Consider the following 22,380-nt stretch of genomic DNA (forward strand, 5'->3'; position numbering starts at 1 on the left):
ATTTTTCTCGAACTTGTTAATGACAAGAGCCAATGTGAATACTATTTCAAGAGTTAATAAACTTATTGAAGGCTCCAAAAGAGCTACTATCTTGTTAACTGAAGGAACAAGATTATACATAAATGATGCCTTATATTCTATTAAATCACAAAAGAACTTATTGAGTTTTAAGAATATTCGACAAAATGATTTTCATATTGAAACCATGAATAAAGATCATATCGAATACCTGAAACTTATAACTTATAAAATTGGCCAGAAGTAAGTTTTAGAAAGAATGCAAACATATATACCTAGTTTATATGACACATTAATAAGCTCCGGTGAAACAAATAGTATCACTAACCCGAAGTTAGTTGATCAAAGTACCACCCAGGTAAAACAATGATGTATAGGATCATTGAAGTTTCACATGGATACCCACTGAAGGACTTGAAGTTCCTTGTTAAAGGTGATTTTATATGTTCGGCTTGTTCTCTTGAAAACTTAATTACAAAGCCGCCTATAAAGAAAGTGAATGTAGAATCTCCTATATTTTTTGAACGAACTCAAGGAGACATGTGGGCCAATAACACCGTCATGTGGATCATTTAAATACTTTATGATCTTGATTGACACATCAACACGTTGGTCACATGTAAACTTATTGTCAACATGAAATGTTGCATTTGCATAGCTTTTAGCCCAAATTATTAAATTGAGAGCTCATTTTTCTAATTATCCTATTAAAAGGGTGAGGTTAGATAATGTGGGAGAATTTACTTCTAAATCCTTCAATGACTATTGCCAATCAATTGGGATAGTTGGAGCATCCAGTTGCTCATGTACATACTGAAAAAGGCCTGACAGAGTCGTTAATAAAGCGGTTATAATTAATAGCTAGACACTTGTTGATGAGGTCAAAATTGCCTTCATCGGCATGGGAGCATGCGATTTTGCATGTTGCGACTCTAATTTATCTTAGACCGATCGCTTAACATGAATTTTCTCCATTACAGTTGGTATCTGGAAGAAAACCAAATATTTTTCATTTAAAAGTATTTCCTTGTGCTGGTGTGTGTTCCGATACCTCCTCCTCAAAGAATTAAAATGGGACCATAAAGGTGACTGGGAATTTATATTGGTTTTGAGTCTATCTCAATTATTAATTACCTTGAACCGATAACCAGTGATCAATTTACTGCTAGGTACTTGGATTGTCATTTTGTTGAGACAATCTTCCCAGTGTTAAGGGGAGAAGATAAGGAGATTAAAAGGAAGATATTGAATAGAATGCAACATCTATGTCTTTTGTAGATCGACGGACAAATGATAGTGAACTTGAAGTTCAACAAATCATACATTTGCAAAGTGTTGCCAATAAGTTACCAGATGCGTTTATAGATATCAAAAGGGTCACAAAATCACATATTCCAGCTAAAAATGTTCCAGCTCGTTTAGAAATTCCTGAAGCGATTCTTACTCAATCAAAGATATCTGAGTCACAAATACGCCGGAAGCGTGGTGGACCACTTGGCTCTAAAGATGCAAATCCTAGAAATAAAAAGGAGCATATCATCTCAATTAATCATGACAGTAATGTGACCACTAGTAATGTCTTTAAGGATAAAATTCCTGAACCGATTTTATCTGAAAACTCAATATAATGAGCAAGATCTTGAAGACAGTTATGACATATTTATTAATTATGCTCACAACAGTTTAGTTGGTATCGAAAAAAGAAATAAATAAGATTTTTGCCTATTATGAAGCCGTTGAAATCATGGATGAAGATGAAAATGATCTTCAAACTATGGAGGAATGTCGACATCGAAATGATTGAAAATGTTGGAAAAAAACCATACAAGATGAGCTTGACTCGCTAAATAAGCGAGAAATATTTGGACCTATAACTCTAGCACCAAAAGGTGTCAAACCAGTTGGCAATAAGTGGGTGTTTGTACGAAAGAGAAATGAACAAAATGAAGCTGTAAAGTACAAAACTAGACTTGTGGCCCAATGCTTTATTCAAAAGCCAAGAATGGATTATACTAAAATGTATTCACCTGTAGTGGATGCAACAATACTTAGATTTTTAATCAGTTTATCAGTAATTGAACAACTGCAAATGCAACTCTTGGATGTGGTAACTGCATATTTGTATGGATCATTGGATACAAATATCTACATGAAAATCCCAAAAGGATTGAAAATGCCAGAAGCACTAAAGTCAAAGCCCTGTCATATGTACTCCATCAAGTTAAAAAGGTCCTTGTATTGACTCAAATAATTAGACGTGTGTGGCACAATCACCTTAATGAGTACTTAATAAAGAAAGGGTTTTGTCATAATCAAATAAGTCCTTGTTTATTCATAAAGAGGACAGACGGGATTTGTAATCATAGCTGTGTATGTTGATGATTTGAATATCATTGAATATCCTGAAAAGATTTGACAAGCAGCTAATTACTTAAAAGGTGAATTTGAGATGAAAGATTTAGGTACTATAAAGTATTGTCTCAGCTTTCCGTTCGAACATACCAAGGGCGGAATTTTTGTTAATCAATCGAACTATATAGAAAAGGTTCTTAACCATTTTCATATGAACAACCCTCACCCAATGAGTACACCTATGGTAGTTCGATAGCTTAATGTTAATAAAAATCTGTTCCATCATCCAGCATATAATAATGAGATTTTGGGTCCAAAAGTACCATATCTCAATGCAATTAGTGCATTTATGTACCTTGCTAATAGTACCCAACCAGATATAGCATTTTCAGTTAATCTTCTAGCAAGATATAGCTCAACACCAACAAAAAGACACTGGAATAGTGTCAAACACATTCTACATTATTTATGTGGAATAAATGACATGGGATTATATTTTCAATGGCATTATGATGCCAAAGCAACCGATTTAGTTAGCTATTCAGATGCGGGGTATTCGTCTGATCCACATAAAATTATATCTCAATTTGAATATTTATTCATGTATGGTAGAACTGTTACTTCATGGCGTTCAACCAAATAGATTTTGGTAGCCACCTCATCAAATCATGCAGAGTTAATTGCATTGTACGAGGCTGTACGTGAATGTGTACGGCTTAGATCATTGATACATCATGTTCATAAATCATGTGGACTAGAATCAATCGAGAAAAGTACCATTGTAATATATGAAGACAATGCGGAGTGCATCACCCAAATCAATGATGATTATATCAAAAGCGACAGAATCAAGCACATATCACCAAAATTTTTCTGCACTCATGAGCTTCAAGTGGAAGGCAAAGTTGATGCTAACGGATTCCATCAAGTCAAAATTTAGCATAATTATTTATGAAGGCATTATCGACGAAGGTGTTCAAGCAACTCGTACATAATATTAGCATGCGATATCTAAAAGATATCTGCTTGAATTGAGGGGGAGATTATACAACTATACTCTTTTCCTTAGCCTTGATTTTTGTCCTATTGAATTTTTCCAGGCAAGGTTTTCAAATGAGGCAGGATGTATATAATAAGAGGTATGCATTCCAGAGGAGCATTATACATACATGTATATATGAATACATACACCTGTTGGTATTTGTTCATATGCTTATAACATTTTGTATCCCCATGATGTTTTGTAATTATCATATTTGTCAGTATAGTTTGTAACCACAATTTTTATGGTCTTTAAATACCATTATGTAATTCATTTGTAAAAGAAGCTTATGGAAGAATAAGAAAAAAGATTTGGAGAGAACACATATATTGTTTCTTATATTCTATTAGGAGTGAGATGCTAATAAATTTAATCTAAGTTTATAACATATATATCTTTTGTTGAAGTTCAAGAAATCTTGAGCTGAAGAAGTCGAAGCGCTGATCTTCTGTTGGAAGGAGCAGAGTATACTGGAGAAGATGGCTCTACAGTAAAAATGCGCCACTTCACTTACAAAGTCGTGTTTTTCTTTTGACGACCCTTTATAGCCGTTTGACTCCTTCTTTGTTAGTTGGTTAGTTAGTTTACTTGCTCTGTATATATATATAGAGGTTCACAGAGCATCAGTGCTGTAACTTTTGTTTTCCTCTGAAATCTTCCAATTTCAATAATACAAAGAGAGTTTCCCTTCTTGTTTTGTGATCCGTTGTGTTTGCCGATTGAATGGTTCTTCCAATTCTTGGAATTTAGCATGGTATCAAGAGCAGGAAAGATCCGCAATTACTTGTAGCCCAACAAGAAAGGCAAAGAAAGAAGAAAATGGCTGACAAGAAGCCAACAGAAACAAGAAAGCAAGACGATTCGAGGCTATTTTCAGAAAACACGAAACTACAGAACAATGATCATGCCACCATAAGCTTGGTGACAACCCCTTTCGACGGCAACAACTATTTCACATGGGCTAGATCAATCAGATTTGCCCTTGGTGCTAGAGGAAAAGAAAGGTTCATAGACGGAACCTGCACAAAGCCTGAACAAGACAAAACAGAAATCGAACAATGGAGGAGAGCAGACTGTATGGTCATCACCTGGATTCTCAACTCAATTTCAAAAGACATCGCTGAAGCCTTCTTGTGCACCACCTCTTCAAGAAACCTCTGGCTCGACTTAGAAGCAAGATTTGGCGCAAGCAACGGACCACTCTTGTACCAATTGCAAAAGGAAGTCAGTTCTGTGTCTCAGGGAAACACAAGTCTTGCTGCATATTCCATCAAACTCAAGAAGTTGTGGGATGAACAAGCCACCTTGGATCCACCGCCAATATGCTCCTGTGGAGCTGGAACGAAATTCGCAGAGAAAACCAATTTCACTCAACTCATCCAATTTTTGATGGGCTTGAATGATGCTTATGATCACATCCGTAACCAAATTTTGGTGATGGATCCACTGCCTTTGATGGGAAGGGCATATTCCATGGTTCTACAAGTCGAAAAACAAAGGGAAGTAAATGCCAAGAGCCTTGATTTTAATAAATAAGAAGTCATGGCAGTACAAACCGCAGACACGAGGAGACAAAATGGTTTCAAGAATCCCATCAAGAAGAGGAGTGCAGCTGAAAAGAAGCAGATGTATTGCACACACTGCAAGAAATCTGGTCACATGAGGGAACAATGTTTTGAAATAAATGGCTACCCGAAATGGTATGAAGAGCTGATGAAGCAAAGAAAGGGTGCCAACAAACCTGTGATCAATAAAACCTTCAACGTACAACTGGAAAATGGTAAAGGGACATACAAGCCTCTTCTCAGAATGAGAACAATCTGACCGAATTGATCAAGGCTGAAGTAAAGAAAATTCTACATAATCCAGAATTTTCTCAGAGTTACTCCAACAGCATATATGCAGATAATTCTGTAAATTTTGCAGGTACACTTCTTCACAAAACTAACTTTAATTCTAAAGAAGATTGGATCATGGACAGTGGTGCCGGCACATATGTCCATGAACCAAGACTTGTTCCATAATTTGAGGCCCCTTGACACTGTTAATTCTGTCAAATTACCTGATGGCAGCATGTACAATGTGAAAAAGGTAGGAGATATATACATATCTGACAAACTTACTCTTAAAAATGTGTTATATATCCCTGACTTCAAGCATAACCTTTTATCTGTCAATGCATTGTGTGAAGCTGAAAATGTTAGTATCATTTTTACCAACTCTCAGTGCTTTGTGCAGGACCTTGTGACTAAAAAGGTCATTGCCATAGGTATTAAAAGAGGGAGACTGTATCTGCTTAAACACACTCAAAACTGCAAGAAGCATGATCCGCACAAACACATGGCTCATTTCATTGAGGATTTGAAACATCTGAAAAGGGAAAATAAACATGTTGATCTATGGCACAATAGACTAGGGCATCTTAGCAAAGAAGTTATGTTTCATTTGCCCTTTAAAGTAGATAGGAATGAACCTCTTACTTGTTGTGAAGTATGTCCCCTTGCTAAACAAAACAGACTTCCTTTCAAGCTTAATGAAAATCACTCTAGCACTGTTTTTGATCTTATACATGTTGATGTTTGGGGCCCTTATAATCAATACTCTGTCACAAATTGCACATATATGCTCACAATTGTTGATGATTGTAGTAGAGCCACATGAATTTACATGAGGGTCCATAAATCTCAAGTATAACAAAACCTGGAATATTTCTTGAACATGGTTGAAACTCAATTCAATTTTAAGGTTAAAAAGATAAGAAGTGACAATGATACTGAGTTTACCAACAAACAATGCCAAGACTTAAAATAGAGGGATTCTTCATCAAAGAACATGTGTATACAGCCCACAACAAAACGGTGTAGTTGAAAGAAAGCACCAACATCTACTACAAGTTGCCAGGTTTATCATGTTTCATGCTAAACTCCCTCAGAAATTTTGGGTTGAATCACTGTTGACTGCTACTTACCTGATAAATAGAATGCCTACACCTACCTTGAAGTGGAAAAGCCCTTATGAAGTCCTTCACAATAAAATACCTGATTTTTCACACCTTTAGGTTTTTGGCTGTCTATGTTTTGCTACAAATGTTCTTCCTCACAAAGGAAAATTTGAGCCAAGAGCTATGAGGTGTGTCTTTTTAGGTTATGCTCAAGGGAAGAAAGGATACAAGGTTTTAGATTTGGACACTAACATAATGCATATAGCTAGAGATGTGGTGTTCCATGAGAATAATCTCCCTTTTGAAAACATGAAATCAGAAGATAACTCATGCCCTTTACCCACTGTTGAATATGAGCAAAATGATGAAGATACTCGGCCATTAGAACAGGAAGCCATTCCCCAAGAGGATGTCAGCCACCTTAGGAGATATACCAGGAACACTCACAAACTTGTGTGGATGAATGATTTCTTGTATTATTGTTATTCTGATTGCATGTCTAATAACTGTGCTAATCAGGTTCAAGGCTGTTTTGTAGAGAAAATTTATGTTGTGCAGGAACCAAAGTGCTTCTCAGAAGCTCAAATGCACCTGGAATGGAGGAATGCCATGAAACAAGAGATTGATGCTCTTGAAAAGAACAATACCTGGGAACTTTGTGCATTGCCTGAGGGAAAAGGACCAATAGGTTGTAAATGGGTTTTTAAGACAAAACTGAGACCTAATGGTAGTGTAGAAAGACACAAAGCAAGGCTGGTGGCTAAGGGTTTCAATCAAGTTGAAGGGGAGGACTACAGTGATTATTTTGCTCTAGTTGCAAAGACAGCCACTGTAAGGACCTTCCTTGGTGCTGCAGTTGCTAAGGGATGGCATTTACACCATTTGGATGTAAATAATGCCTTTCTTCATGGGACTCTAGATGAGACTATATACATGAAGCCACCAGAAGGCTATGAGGTACGAAAGGAAATGGTTTGTAAACTTAAAAAATCCTTGTATGGATTGAAACAAGCATCAAGGCAGTGGAAGAATGAGTTCACTGAAAGAATAAAGGGACTGGGGTTCAAACAATCCAAATATGATTATTGCTTGTTTACAAAAAGCACTAATGATGATTTCATTGCTTTACTTATCTATGTAGATGACATCCTCATTGCTGCAGCTACAAAGGAGCTGATACAGGAAGTAAAGAAGTACCTTGATAGTCTTTTCACCATCAAGGACCTTGGTGAGGCACAATACTTCCTTGGCCTTGAATTTTTTAGAACTCAAAAGGGGCTTATTCTGTCACAGAAGAAATATACTCGAGATATAATAAGGGACATTGGATTGCTTGAAGGCAAGTCTGTGGCAACACCATTGCCCTCAGGATTGAATTTCTCCTCAAAACCAGAGAGACCCTTGAAGGATGCAAGTAGGTACAGAAGACTCATAGGAAGGTTTTTGTATTTAGCATTCACAAGGCCATATATTTGTTTTGCTACGCAGCAACTAAGCCAGTTTGTCCAGGAGCCTTGTGAAGAACATTGGCAAGCTGCCATTCACTTGATCAGATATTTGAAAGGAAATCAGACATCAGGTTTGTTCTTTCCTTCTAATAATGAGCTTAAACTTACTGCATTCTCTGATGCAGATTGGGCAACTTGCAAGAGGACCAGAAGGTCAACCACAAGTTACTGTATTTACATGGGGAGAACACCAATATCGTGGAAATCAAAAAAACAAACTACAATCTCAAGGTCATCAGCCGAAGCCGAGTACAGGAGCATGGCAGCAACGGTATGCGAAATTATTTGGGTTAACAACCTGCTTAAGGACTTGCACATACAAGTTCAGACACCTATACCGTTCTATTGTGACAACAAGGCAGCACTACATATAACTGAGAACCCAATTTTCCATGAGCGGACAAAACACGTTGAAATTGACTGCCATGTTGAGAGGGACAAGTTCAAGGAAGGATTGATCTCACCCACATACCTGGTCTCGAGGAATCAAATAGCAGATATCTTCACAAAAGTTCTCACAGGAAATGCCTTCTCTCATCTATATTCCAAGCTGGGTCTGATCCCCAGTGATGCAGTTCCAGCTTGAAGGGGGGCTGTTGAAGTTCGAGAAGTCTTGAGCTGAAGAAGTCGAAGCTCTGTCAGCTGATCTTCTGTTGGAAGGAGCAGAGTATACTGGAGAAGATGGCTCTACAGTAAAAAGGCGCCACTTCACTTACAAAGTCGTGTTTTTCTTTTGACGACCCTTTATAGCCGTTTGACTCCTTCTTTGTTAGTTGGTTAGTTAGTTTACTTGCTCTGTATATATATATAGAGGTTCACAGAGCATCAGTGCTGTAACTTTTGTTTTCCTCTGAAATCTTCCAATTTCAATAATACAAAGAGAGTTTCTCTTCTTGTTTTGTGATCCGTTGTGTTTGCCAATTGAAAGGTTCTTCCAATTCTTGGAATTTAGCATCTTTATTCATAGTTTTAAAAGTATCGCTTGTTCTCTTGTCATCAATATTGTATTGGATAAATTGCAGCTACTTCTCCTAAAGTTTGGGATGACTATGAATACTTTTTCGTTGTTTAGAAAACTGCAAATATTTTCCTCAAAAGAAAAATAATTATAACTGCAAGCTGAAATTTACTACTTTACTTTTACTAGAATTTTCTTTTTGAAAAGTGTAAAATAAAAAAAATTGAGGGTAGGTAAAGTAAATAATCCATAGGGCATATTACTCCATAATTCATAGTTCTAAGGGCATTATGGCCAGTTCACTATAAAAATTGAATGAAAACCTAACGCGGGCAAAAGGAATGGGCATATTGTTAGGCGGTCATTAAAAATATGGGTATTTGCAATTTTTCAAAACAATAAGATGATATTTCTCATTATGTCAAATATTACAGGAGGTGTCTGTAATTTATCCTGTTATATTTTTCCGCAGTGTCTCTCAATAATTTCTCATATTTTCTTTAATATTAAGTTAAAATACAAAATACATTTTGTCACTGGTAAAAATTATAGGTACACCCTTTGAGGAGTGTTATCGTGTTAGTATAATGTACTTTAGGGGTGTTTGTGTGAACTTTTTTTCTTAAATGGAGAGTGTACTTGTAATTACGGCTATAATATTTAGGAATATACTTGTAATTTTGTAAACACATATCATATTTGTACATTTGAATCTGACCTCAAAGGTATCAATATAATTTGTCCCTTTTTTTGGCCTCCAACATTCTAATGAACAATAAGTAAGAATAGATGTTCTCGCTTACAATGACAAAAATTTCGGCTCTATTTTTTCAAGGGTAGACTATGTACATACTTCTTGATGTTTAGTTTTAATTATAAATACATCTCTATTAAATTAAAAATAATAATTATCGCTCTTGAGATTTAATTTAATTGAGATTTTTTTCCAAGTTTATTCCTAATCATATATACGCTTAGTATAGTTGATGAAAAAATATATTTTTGATCCCTCAACTTTATCACAAAAATGGATCTTATGCCCCATGTCCTACAACTAGTAATTTTGGACCTCGAGTTGTTTATTTTAAATACATTTAACCGCTGTGGTTTATAATTCATTAAAATATAATAAAAAATAGCACGTGCAGATCACATGCAGCTAGTTTTTATGAGGTTTACATGGAATTCATCACCAAATAAATTTAGTTTTATTGTTTAGTTCTTGACTATATTTATTTACTAAATCTTACCATACCTACATCATATATTAATATTTCTTTTATTTTAGAGAAAATGCATAATTGTGATAATTAAAAATATCTAAAGTTTCATTTGTATCTTTAACCATTCTTATTAAAAAAAATTCATATTTCTTCTCAATTCAACACTTAAAACCAATTTGAACATACTAAATCTAGATTTAAGTCTAAATCCATTAAAAGAGTACAGATTGAGTCACTACCCATTAAACGGGTCATTTTACCTAATTTAGTACAATTTTTTTTTCATAAATCAATTGAATTATTATTAATTTATATATTAAATTAAAGTGAATAAATCTTAAAACTTAAGATATCACAAAATTATTTATTACATAATTTTGATCCATGTACAAGGTTTTATCAATAAATAATTGAATTATTAGTTATATAAATATACCAATTATGCTATGTATATTTTTCAACATTTTCATAAACAATAATATTTAGTTGAAGTGATAATCAATAATATTTAGATGAAGTGATAAAAATCCTATAATATTAAATTCGAATGTATTAAATATGTATTTTTTTTAAAATAATACATTTTGCAATAAATTTCAACCAAAAAAGAGTCTTGTGAATTGGATTTCAATAATAGTGAATTTATAGATAAATTATTGATTAAAATAGAAAATAACAAAATACAAAGATATTGAAAATCTAATATATATATATATATATAGTAAATTATTGCTAATCACTCTGACGATTTTGATCTAAGTAATTTTTTGTTGAATACAATCCATATTTTATCATTTTTGCTTTAGTTTAAAATTGAATTTTTGGTCTGCCTCAGCTGTAAAAACCGCGTTTATGGTACTGCTATCAAATATTATCCAATAATATTATGGATGGAAGAAAAACAATTGAATTTAGGACCAACGTGATCCAAAAAATCAAGTTTCATATAGTGGGCTTGAGAGAGCTGTTATGTCTTGAAGAAGTTGGGTAGGATTTGAATATTAGTGAATACATTTTGTCTCTTTTCAATATGAACCAATGTAGAGTAAGGCTTTACCATAACAGCCCTATCTTAAAAGGGTGAATAGTAACTTATCCCCCTATTATATTGAAAATAAGTATATTATCTTTCTATGAAAAAATTATAGAAATTTATCCTCCTGTATTTTTTATAATGAAGCAATTTACCTCTTTATATAGGGGTGTAAATTGCTTCAGTTTAAAAATTATAAGGGGGTAAATTATTGTATTTTAAAAAAATATTGGGAGGTAAATTGCTATTTATTTTTTCATTAAGGGGTAATTTGTTCATTTGCGATATTAGAAGGGGCATTTTTCCCTATTTCAAAATATCCATTACAACTTGATATTTGGAGGATATTAGTAAAAACTTAAAGTTTATGCAGTGGTTTATGGATTGAAAAGAAATGTTTGCAAATCTGACTTTTAATTTCCAATATTTAAGTGGAAAAAAGGAGCTTAAAATTCAAAGTTGGGACTGGGATGCTTTTCTTTTTGCCCATTTTGGAAACATTTGAACTGATGGAAGTTGAAATACAATGCTTTAAATGTATGTTATGATTGTGGTATTTTTTTTTTTATAATTTTTGATACTAATAAAAAAGTTATAGAACAATTTATTTATTATTCTGATCGTCTTTTTGAGCAGAATCTAACCCTCAAAACATTTGAAGGGCCATCATTTGTTACGAATTTCAATCATTCTGACCATTATTTAAGCATTTCTCTAATATTTTTCATGTTGCGGTCGATTTCAATTAATTTTTATATTTTTTTGTAGTTGTCGTTGGAGCCTCATGTTTACCAAATATTGCTAGAACGTTGGGAAATTTTAAACCAAATTTCATATCTTTATTAAAATAGAAAAAAGATTAGTTGGCTTAAGGCCTATTTAACCTAGTTTAGGACTATTTTCTTTAAATACCTACAAATTTTTTTATCTTACACGAATTCAGTGATCTCGATGAACAACCTCCTCACAGATAGCTAACCCGTCCAAGATCAAGTGTTGGATTTCTGAGAATAAGACAAGAACGGTGAGCTCGTCGGGCACGTCCCCGACAACGACCCTTCGACGCTCAAATTAGGTAGATTGAGTTAAAATGTAGAGATCAAAGGTTTAGATCGAAAAGGACTTGGTATCAGTTATGTCGAAATATGGCGTCTTGGAGGTATTTATAGGGTTTAGGTGGATACTGTTGAATGGGCCATGTGGCCTTATCCTGTGAGCCCTCGCCCGTGATCAGACGGTATCCGTTGTTGGGATCTTCTACCGGGTATTCGGATTTGGATAAAGGGTCTTTTCTGACCAGCCTGATCAAAGGGCGCAAATCCAAGGTGCGGATAGACTAAACTGCCCTTCATTAAGGGCATTTTGGGCATTTTGTACTTTATTTTGAATAGATATTCATCACTTCCCAATTTCAAGTTTATAAAATATTGGAAACGCTTTTTCAATTAACTTCTCAATTCTTAATATAAGTTGAAATAAGATCTTTTCTGTAGCAGATCTGCTTACCACAAGAGAGTTGAAAAAAATACTTGACCATCATCTGTAGTACCATGTATGCTTTCTAGATAATGATTTTATTCAACTTTTGACACTGAAAACAAATAGGGATTATTACACTGGCACTTCTTCATATTTGGTGTAATTACACATAAATCCTTTATAGTTTGCAAAATAATATCTAGCACCTTCAAGATTTGCTTCCATCTAACAAATAAGTCATTCCGTTAATAAAAAATCCACCAAATTTATTGATATTAACAAAAAAAAAATTATTTTTACCACCAATTAACTGATCACTAATTTATTGCAGGTCAAATAATTTTTTTATAAACAATTGTTCTCATACGTCTTCACGCGTTAATGCATGTGAAAAAGGTATATCTTAATCGTTACAATGGTAAGTTTATTCGAAAGAAAATATATTTAACCTGAATAAATCAATAATAAATTAATTGAGTTTTAATACCAATTTTCATTCAACTTTTTGATTAATATCAACAAATTCAGTGAATAAATGGAAAGATTTATTTGTTAGACGGAAGTAAACTTCATGAGTGCTAGATGAAAATTTTCAAACCAAAAGAGGTCTTCGTATAATTACACCCAACCTCCGAAAAACAAAAAAAAAAAAGTGTAATTATCCCAAACAAATAATTAAAAGACCGGAAAGGCTCCTGTTCGACTCTTTGTTGTAATTCTTGATAATAATTAATTCTGTTACAGAAACTATCTACAAAGAAAGCAAAGCAAGCATAAGAAGAGGGGACAAAAACCAAGCCATGTTAACCTTCACAAGGTTCTTCCTGAGCTAAGCACACAACCATCCAGATACAATAGACCACATACAGGTCCGACTAGAATGAAGGTTGTGATTGCTCCTATGAAAATTAATACTTGTAAATACAGCTTATGAACGTAGCCGGAACGACAAGTGTGTTACGGAGAGAAGCATACAGTAGTCAGAAGTGATGGATATACAAAATGGTATTAAGAGAACACACTGCTTTATATTTTCTCCACACTTGCTTGATTTTAGCTAGCCAAATGCAATAAACAAACGCTGCTTAAATTTCTCAACGCTATAAGGGTACCTGGTCAACCAAGTGAAGTCACCAGGGTTCTTTCTCCAATTTACAGATCTTCTGCTTGGTAAGTCGTTCTGATGATAAAACGTCTCAAGCTCGAAACACACCTCCAAAAACCCTTAAGAGCTATGAACAGAGAAAAAAGCGGGAACTATGATGCATTCTTGTTTATCCTACTCAATATGACAAGCTTTCATATACAATTTGTGGTCTGTCAGTGGGCTCCAGCTTTAGGAGGCTGTCAATGGGAGAGGAAAGGGAATAGACGATGAGAGAAAGTTTCAATTTTAACCATTTATGTTTCAAGTGGAGAAGCGTTGAAAAACAAACAGGAATTGAGATATAAAGGAATTAGCCACTTTGGTGAAAAACGGATATAAGAATGGAGATATACCTTTTTCAGTGGTGTCTTCGAACTGCTTGCTGCAGATTTTAGTATCTCAAAAGAACATACTAGTGCTTCGTCAACGCTCAAAAGAGCACCAGCATTGTCGAATTCTCCACCATAGTTTGGAGCCGAAAATATCGTGACAACTCTTCTTTTAGCAAAGAATTCATACCCATCCTCCACAACCTGCAATAAAGAAATAAGTAGAGGGTAAATCTCATTTCTGCACATGATTGGCATGGCAAAACTGTTAAGAAAAGGTAAGGACCATGAGTAATGAATGAAATTCTGAGACGTGCGAAAAGAAGATGAGTAGCAATCCGACTTCCTAAGTTAGACTGAGTGGTTATCTTAGAATGCCAATATTATGCATGCCATTATTTCCCATTGCATTCTTTCCAGTTTTTGTGACTGGCAGGTTAGCAAGTGCCCCTCCCACAAACACAGAAATAAAGAAAACAAGGAAAGAAAGAAAAAGTGCCAAACATTATCAAGAAGAAATTTTTATACCTGATGACCTCTGCAAATGAGGTCCAAGTCATTTTTCTTCAAAAACTCAGCAACTGCATCGGCTCCAAAAGTACACGAAACGCCCCTATCACTATCAGCCCAACCACTTATCCTAGGATCGGGATCAGACCAGAGCAAATCGCACAGGAGACCATTATCGGGAATCTCAGTAGGCCTAGGAAGTTCATTAATTTGATCCACCTTTTCCAGCTCTGGAGAAAGTCCTCCATGCATGCAGAGTATCTTTTCATCTATGAGTGCAGAAACGGGCAGACAATTAAAGCAGTCAGTAAATATCTTCCAAAGCCGAACATTAAATCTCCTCTTGCATTCGTCATAAAATCCATAGACACGGTTGATTTTGGCATCTTCATGGTTTCCCCTTAAGAGGAAAACTTTATCAGGATACCTTATTTTGTAAGCCAATAGCAAGCATATTGTTTCCAGACTCTGCTTGCCTCTATCAACATAATCACCTAGAAAAAGGTAATTTGCTGAAGGGGGGTATCCACCATACTCGAAGAGCCTCAAAAGGTCTTGGTACTGTCCATGAATGTCACCTGTAATGAAATAGTTCCCATTAGGGCCGCAAGCAACAATATAAGAAGCATTGAGTTTAGCATATATAGCCAGAAATGATAATTCTGAATATATTGTTAAATTGTTAAGTCCATTCGAGCTGGTGAGACTTATTATGACAAGAGTTCTCAGTTTCCTCAGATCCCCTCTTTACCTCCTAGAAAAATGTTAACATTGAATGCAAATCAAAATGCAATTACATAGTGGCATGGCAAATTTTAATATGCGAAGCTATCTATTGACAATAGAAAACTCTTGAGAAACCAATTCAGCTAGCAGACATCTTAACATGCAGGGAAGAAGTCAAACATGGACAGAATGGTAGATTTGTTTTCCATCCTCCATAGCTCCGTTCTTCTCAAAAACTATACTTTCCTTATCAGTTTCTAAAGAGGTACAACATAAACGCATGAAAAGATCATAATGGTGAAAAAAGCAGTAAAAACACCATAAGTCTGATGCGCTAGTTCATCATATTTAATCTAAGGACTTCGTTGCTTCAACAAAAAACCTACTATCGTAAAAGAAGCGGGATGTTTCTTCTAATCATTTCAATGCATTGTAAGGTGCGGAACTAAAAGTGCTAAAACTCAATACAAATTCTTAGAGAAGTTATTTTTTTATGTTGATATGCTTTCAACGGTTAATCATGCCCCACGACAAGCGTAATTGAATGGGAAGTGAATTTTTGTCCGCTTTGACCTCAATATATCTAATCCATTATTAACCATCTAATATACCTTTCCATAAACACAACCGAAAGGAAGAAAAGAAACAAAAGATTGGGTAAATAAAAACTCATCAGATTGCATTGCAACCCCAAGAATTACTTGATCAGATAGATACAGCCCAATTTCACCAAACAACCATAAATCCAATTCATAATTCTGCACATCAATATTGAATTTCTCCCGACACAAGCCAAATTTCTTCATTTCCCAATATCAAACACCTTAACTCAATATCCACACACAGCCACCTTACTCTTCAACATAATTCCATATATTAACGCCCTAAAACCACGCAGTATCACATATCAAAATTCAGAAATAGAAACATAAAAAACTGGAGAAGGAGCAAGCAAACAACAAAAAAGAAAAGAAAAGAGACAGAGGGCAGAGGGCAGACGGCAGACCGCAGATCCTGATAGGGGCACGGAGCTGGAGGAGATTGGGCTGAGAGAGGAAGATTTGGCGGGAGTTGACGCAGAGCTGGCGGATCTCCGCCTCCGAGAGCTGCACCTGTTTCCCACCTTTCCCTTCCAACAGCCGCCTTATTATATCATCCAACACCCCCTCATCCATCATCCCTTCCATTGTCATCATCTTTTTCTCTCTTTGAAGGATTATCAATCAAATTGCACCAGGAAAAGGGCAAGAAATCAAAAGGGTTGTCATCTAACTATTTGTTTGGTGCTGAGAATATATGGTTGGTCTGGATAATTGAAAAAGAAATGAGAAATGACGATTATTGTGATGATGATAATAAGGATCAGGAAGCAAATTAAAGAAATGGGTTACTTTTCTTGGTTTTCATTTGGCTAACTTATGTACGAAGACAGATTATTCTGTTGGGTCGTTTGCCCATGTTGTCATTGACCCTTGATGCGTGTTCTCCTCGTTTCTCTCTCTCTCTCTCTCTCTCTTGCATACTCTCTCTCTCTCTCTTCGTAATACGAGGGTGAGTTTCCTTCAAGTCTTTTTATATGAGGATAAGTTTGGTTTAAGTATTTTTTTTAAGAAGATAAAATATACACAATTAATGAATATTATATGGGATTTTAAAATTTTTTGAAACTTTAATTTTTTCTTGCTTGACCCAAAATTGAAAATTTTAAAGAATGATATAAGGCAGTGTTTGGCTTCTGATTCTTTTAGAGGTGCTTGCTATAAAAATAAAAATAACAGTAGAATTGAAAGTTAAGAGTTCATTAAAAAATATGGTAAATTGTATTTCACCATCCGAATTATGCCCTATTTTATACTTTATCATTGAAATTTTTTTCGTGACAACTTACTATATCGACTTTGTAAAATTTGAACTTTGTCATATATGATCATCTTTTTGTTGCCCTTTTTAAAGAAGAATATCACATCCTCTACGTATGTGAAAAATATCACATTGCATAACCCTTAAATATTACATGTGTACTGCATGTAATATTTTTTAAACTGACTCAAAAAAAAAAATAGATGTTAAAACCTAAAAGTGACTATAGTTCTGATGGCAAAGTGTAATTAACCCTGAGAAATAAAAAAATCAGATAAAAGTTAAATTGTGAGTGTTTGTGTTTGTGTTGAGATATAAAGGTCGTTTTCCCGTGCCTAGGCCTCTTGGTATAAAGGTATAAGTTTGAAATCAATAACACACAATAGAGATGTCTTGATGCTACTAACGAAAACACTCCGACGATCAAATTAGAAATGATCTCAAGATCTAAGGTCAAAGTTATAAAGTAATAGTAAAGCATTTAAGATACATGAATATTCAATCTGCGAAGTATTTATCGGATTGAATTTTCTGTTGCAAATCGTGTTCCATCTCCTACTTTATTCAACGTACACACGTTACGTGTATAAAGATGATATTATGTATCCTATTTAGAAAAAAAATTTATACACGTGGCATGTATATATTGAATGAAATAGGGAACGAATATGATTTACAACAAAAATTTCAATCCAGAAGATATCAAGCATTCCTAAGGTGGTGTCACGTGTCCCCTATCTAAGAGTCTAGGTGGATCGATTTATGAAGACATTCGGGTTGACACAATGGGTTGGCCCGTGGACCATCTCTTGAGAAGGGCCTCTATTGGGCCTAATTCCCTTCCTACAATTCTAAGAAGGACTTGGGCCTTGGCAAGGGCTTAAGATAATAATGTTTCGGCTCAATATTTACACTTGTAATTTGCAGATATAGTTGTTCTTTTGAAACATAATAAAATTTATTCTAAATAGTACATTCATATTTAACCATGTACAAATAATTGTCATTTATATTATGAAATACTAATTTAAATTTAACATTAATTAAATAAAGATTTTACTCTCTAATATGATTGTTAATTGGATGCAAAACGAGTAAATTTGAATTATTATAAAAATTACTTTCCCATTAACTAAATATTGCAACTTAATTGAAATTTTTCTTTAGTATAAGGATAATATTATAATGTAGTGAATAAAATATAAAAATTCTAAAATGTAAAATTACAAAAACTAGGAAATCAAATTTGTTTCCATCAAGCATATCCGACACATTTTGGTCATTTTTCACACGCATCCTTAGGAAACAACTAGGTGTACTGCCAGTGAGGCTAAAATTAGTACTTTGTATCCCATACATATCACATCTATAGAAATACATAAAAAAAAAAAGGGACATCCATACTTACAAATAACGATTAATGAAAACCTGAAAACCGACACACCAATTTTATGTAAAGTAAAAAATGACCTTCAACCAATATGTAAACTAACTTATTCAACTGTCTAAATTTTTATTTTTTTTTCTTTTTTTTTACTCTTATTTGTAATATATTTTAAAGCGTAAAAGATTATTTATTATATGCATATAAGAACAATGTGCCACAGTGGTTAATATATCTTTAAATAAATCCAGATAGCTAATTAGTGCTGTCTAGCTTAGCCTTTTGGACTATATAATACACCACAATGAAGAACACTTTATCGCCCAAAATAAAAAATAATAAATGCCTCAAAGCAATAAAAACACTAACATATATAGAGAAAAACGAACACAAGAAACACAATAGAGAAATCAAAGACAAAAAATGTTGTTGGGAAAATTACATAAACAATTTTAATTTCATTTTGAAATTGACAATTGGATATATTAATTAGTTTTGAAATCAAAATACAAACACCCACATTGAAACAAAATAACAGAGATAATAGTTAGATATGTTGTTTTACGATAAAGTAAAGGAGAACTTACACTAAGAGTTGCAGCGTAACAATTCTCGGTCCTACGAAAATTGCATACTAACCGAATAGCAGAAAATCTGCTTGCGTTGAAGAAATTATACGTCCCATCCAAAGTGCACCAGGTACTATGCAATTCCTTTCAGGATAAGTCGGTTACCGTTTTTTCAGTATCCTTACTGACAAACACCTCAACCAACACTCAGAACCTTTTTACCGGAACTAGAGCTCAAAACTTGAAGTTTTGATAGAGAAACCCGAGAGCTAGAGATGAGAGAAGAAGATTTTGGTTTGAGATGTGTTGAAATGAGGAATCAACAGTTTTTTTATAGGCTCTACATGCAGCAAATCATTAATCCCGGACATTAAAAACCATTTGATCGAAAAACCTGTTTTTGTTCATTTCTGATAAATTTAAATATTTCTCCTACAAAAAGATATATCCAAAGACTAAGACATTCGCCCTAATGCCCGTGCCCGGATCTGGGACGGGCGGGCAGCGGTGGTGGCGCGTGTGTGGGGCAACCCTATGTTCACTCTAGTCTCCATAACATTTTAAACACAACTTGGACTTAAACTTATTATAAAGAGCTTATTTTGAATAACTGCCAATGTGGGACAAACTTGAGTGTAGAAACACTCATCCCCACATTTACCTTATATACACATCAATTACCACCTTAGTTCCCATTATTTTTCTATGTGGTACAAATGCATTTATCTCAATTTCTTACTTAATCTATGAATTTTAACATGTAATTTAATTCTAACTTACAACGATCTCCCATAAATCCATAGATTTGAACTCAAGTTTATGTAGCTTGTTTTTAATAATGGTACCTTTCGGTTTGAACCACTAACCAAGTTATCTAACGTCAGCAATCACCAGGTCAAATGGAACTAAGCCTTGAATTTGAGCCTATGATTGTGATAGCGCCTGTCAGTAACAACAAGCCATCGACTTTGTGTTGATCTTTAGGGTCGACACTTTAGTCCATGTGTCCTGATCCTGTTCATGAATGTTTTCAAGAACAACCTAATTTCTTAATTGCAGCCAAACAACCACATTCACTTAGCTGGGTGTTTTCAGGGTTGCACTGCTAGCATCTTGTCTAATGGAGTTGATCGCATTCAAAGTTAAACTCTTATTATACTTGCAGTATCAGCACCTTCCAGAATTATATGGATAGAATCCAGATACAAAGTATTAGTCTATTTTTGGTGCTTTGACATACCTATGACTTGTTAATACCACATTGAACCTTCTTTTGTAGAATCTCCACTTAAAAGGTTGGGTTACTATCATAGGCATGTGACTGACCAGTTTCAGTTCAATCCTCAATCTAGATTTTTGTATTTGTGACAAATCTAGTCCTTTGGTCAAAGGATCAACCATATTGTCCTTTATTACCACAAAGTCAATGCCTATAACTCTGTCTGACACTAACGCCTTTATAGACTTAAGTCTAACTTGGATGTGTCTTTTTATCTTTTAGTTGTATTTAGGACTCAGAATCTTAGCAATTGTGGTTTGAGTATGACAATGTACAACAACGGGTGGAAGAGGCTAGCTTACAATGAGAAGTTGTGGTAACAACCCATATAACTATTCTTCCTAGGTACGAGTTGTATCCAACGAACATAACTTGGCTTAAAAAATAAACCAGGTTATCAAAGTTTGTTTTGCAGATTTCTAGGAGACTGCGTCCTCACTTAAGGTAAATACATATTCTGAACACCTATTACTCCCGGAGTTTTTGATTATCCAATTAGCATCACTGTATTCCTCAAGAACAACAGGGAATTTTGCCATAATGTATGGCTAGTGATATTGTGCCCTTCAAGTATCTTAGTACCCTATCCAAAACTCTCCAATGGGTTATGTCCGGACAATTTGTATATCTAGCCAGTTTTTAGACAAAAAAAATATATAACTGGTCTCATGCCATTTGCCAGATACTGCAAACTCCCAATGATTTGGGAATATCTTAATTGTGCTATCAGAACACCACTTTTATTTTTGAATAGAGCCACAGAAGGATCTTATAGGGTCTTAGCAATTCTACTTTTCTAATAACCAAATTTCTCAATTATCTTGTCAACATAATGAGACTGAGAAATGACTATCCCATCAGTTGAACGAATTAACTTGATACCAAGAATTACATCGGCTTCACCTAAGTCCTTAGTTTCAAACTTATTTTTCAAAAATGACTTGGTTTCGATTATTATATCTAAATAGGATCCTTTTAACAAAATGTCATCTATATAGAAGCATAAAATAATAATTTTATCTCCTTTAACCTTACAGTAGATACATTTATCACTCTCATTTATAATGAAACCAAATGTAAGAATAGTTTTATCAAACTTTTCATGCCACTGTTTGGATGCTTGTTTTAGTCTACAGAGAAACTTAACAAGTATGCAAATTTTGTGCTCGTCACCATGAGCTATAAATCCGTCAGGCTGATCCATGTATATTGTTTCTCGAGTTCACCATACTAGAAAGCTATTTTTACATTCATCTAGTAAATCGGCAGACTATACACTGAAGTAAGTGCTATGAGCACCCGGATTGTAGTCAATCGAGCTACTGGAGAATAGGTATCAAATTAATCTATTTCCTCCTATTGTTTAAAACCCTTAGTCACCAATCTGACCTTTTCAGTTTCTTCTTAAAAAAATCCACTTGCACCCAATTGTAGTACATCCCGAAGGGAAATTGACTAGCACTCATGTTCCATTAGAATCAACTGAGTCCATCTTACTTTTGACAACTTCCATCCACTACTTGACTTCTGAAAAAGCCATAGCATCTTTGAAGGTTACCGAATCGTCCTCAATATTGTAAGTGACAGAATAATTTCCAAAATCCTTGACAACCCTAGCTTTCTTACTCCGTATAGGTTCATCTAACTCCTCATGAGTCGGATTAATACTATTAGAATTAATCCCCATAGTTGACATCTTTTCCATATGTTCAGAAATAGAAGTAGAGGCAAGTGAGTCATCAAGTGAAGCACTTGAAGGTATTCCTGTTATCATAGGAAATACATCTTCCAAAAAAATAGCATCATAAAATTCGACTATTGTATTGACCTTGATGCCTGGAATTTCTAATTTAATAACAAAAAATCTCAATGCATAACTTGTCTCCACATAATTCAAGAACACAACATCAACAGTGTTAGGGCCCAATTTCTTTCTTTTGTATTTTAGGACCAACGTTTTTGTTAGGCACCCCCACACTCGAAAGTATTTGAGGCTTGATTTTCTACCTTCCCAAAACTCGA

At 34.5% G+C, this 22,380-nt stretch overlaps 3 protein-coding genes across 3 annotated transcripts; 2 read left to right on the forward strand and 1 right to left on the reverse strand.

Moving 5' to 3' along the window:
• Positions 1-384: 384 nt before the first annotated feature.
• On the forward strand, positions 385-1,646 carry LOC105172789 (uncharacterized). Its single transcript, XM_011094368.1, has 2 exons — positions 385-451; positions 1,297-1,646. Exons 1-2 carry the CDS (start codon positions 385-387, stop codon positions 1,644-1,646), a joined length of 417 nt encoding a protein of 138 aa, XP_011092670.1.
• Positions 1,647-4,231: 2,585 nt separating this feature from the next.
• LOC110012715 (uncharacterized) lies at positions 4,232-4,948 on the forward strand. The gene has a single exon (XM_020697415.2). The coding sequence runs from the start codon at positions 4,232-4,234 to the stop codon at positions 4,946-4,948; it is 717 nt and encodes a 238-aa protein (XP_020553074.2).
• Positions 4,949-13,339: 8,391 nt separating this feature from the next.
• TOPP9 (Calcineurin-like metallo-phosphoesterase superfamily protein) lies at positions 13,340-16,809 on the reverse strand. Its single transcript, XM_011093792.3, has 4 exons — positions 16,273-16,809; positions 14,559-15,118; positions 14,055-14,234; positions 13,340-13,898 (listed from the first exon to the last, which is right to left on the reverse strand). Exons 1-4 carry the CDS (start codon positions 16,460-16,462, stop codon positions 13,875-13,877), a joined length of 954 nt encoding a protein of 317 aa, XP_011092094.1. The 5' UTR covers positions 16,463-16,809; the 3' UTR covers positions 13,340-13,874.
• Positions 16,810-22,380: the final 5,571 nt, after the last annotated feature.

Source organism: Sesamum indicum, linkage group LG10, assembly GCF_026168435.1.
Source record: "Sesamum indicum cultivar Baizhima isolate 11 linkage group LG10, ASM2616843v1, whole genome shotgun sequence".
NCBI lineage: Eukaryota > Viridiplantae > Streptophyta > Magnoliopsida > Lamiales > Pedaliaceae > Sesamum > Sesamum indicum.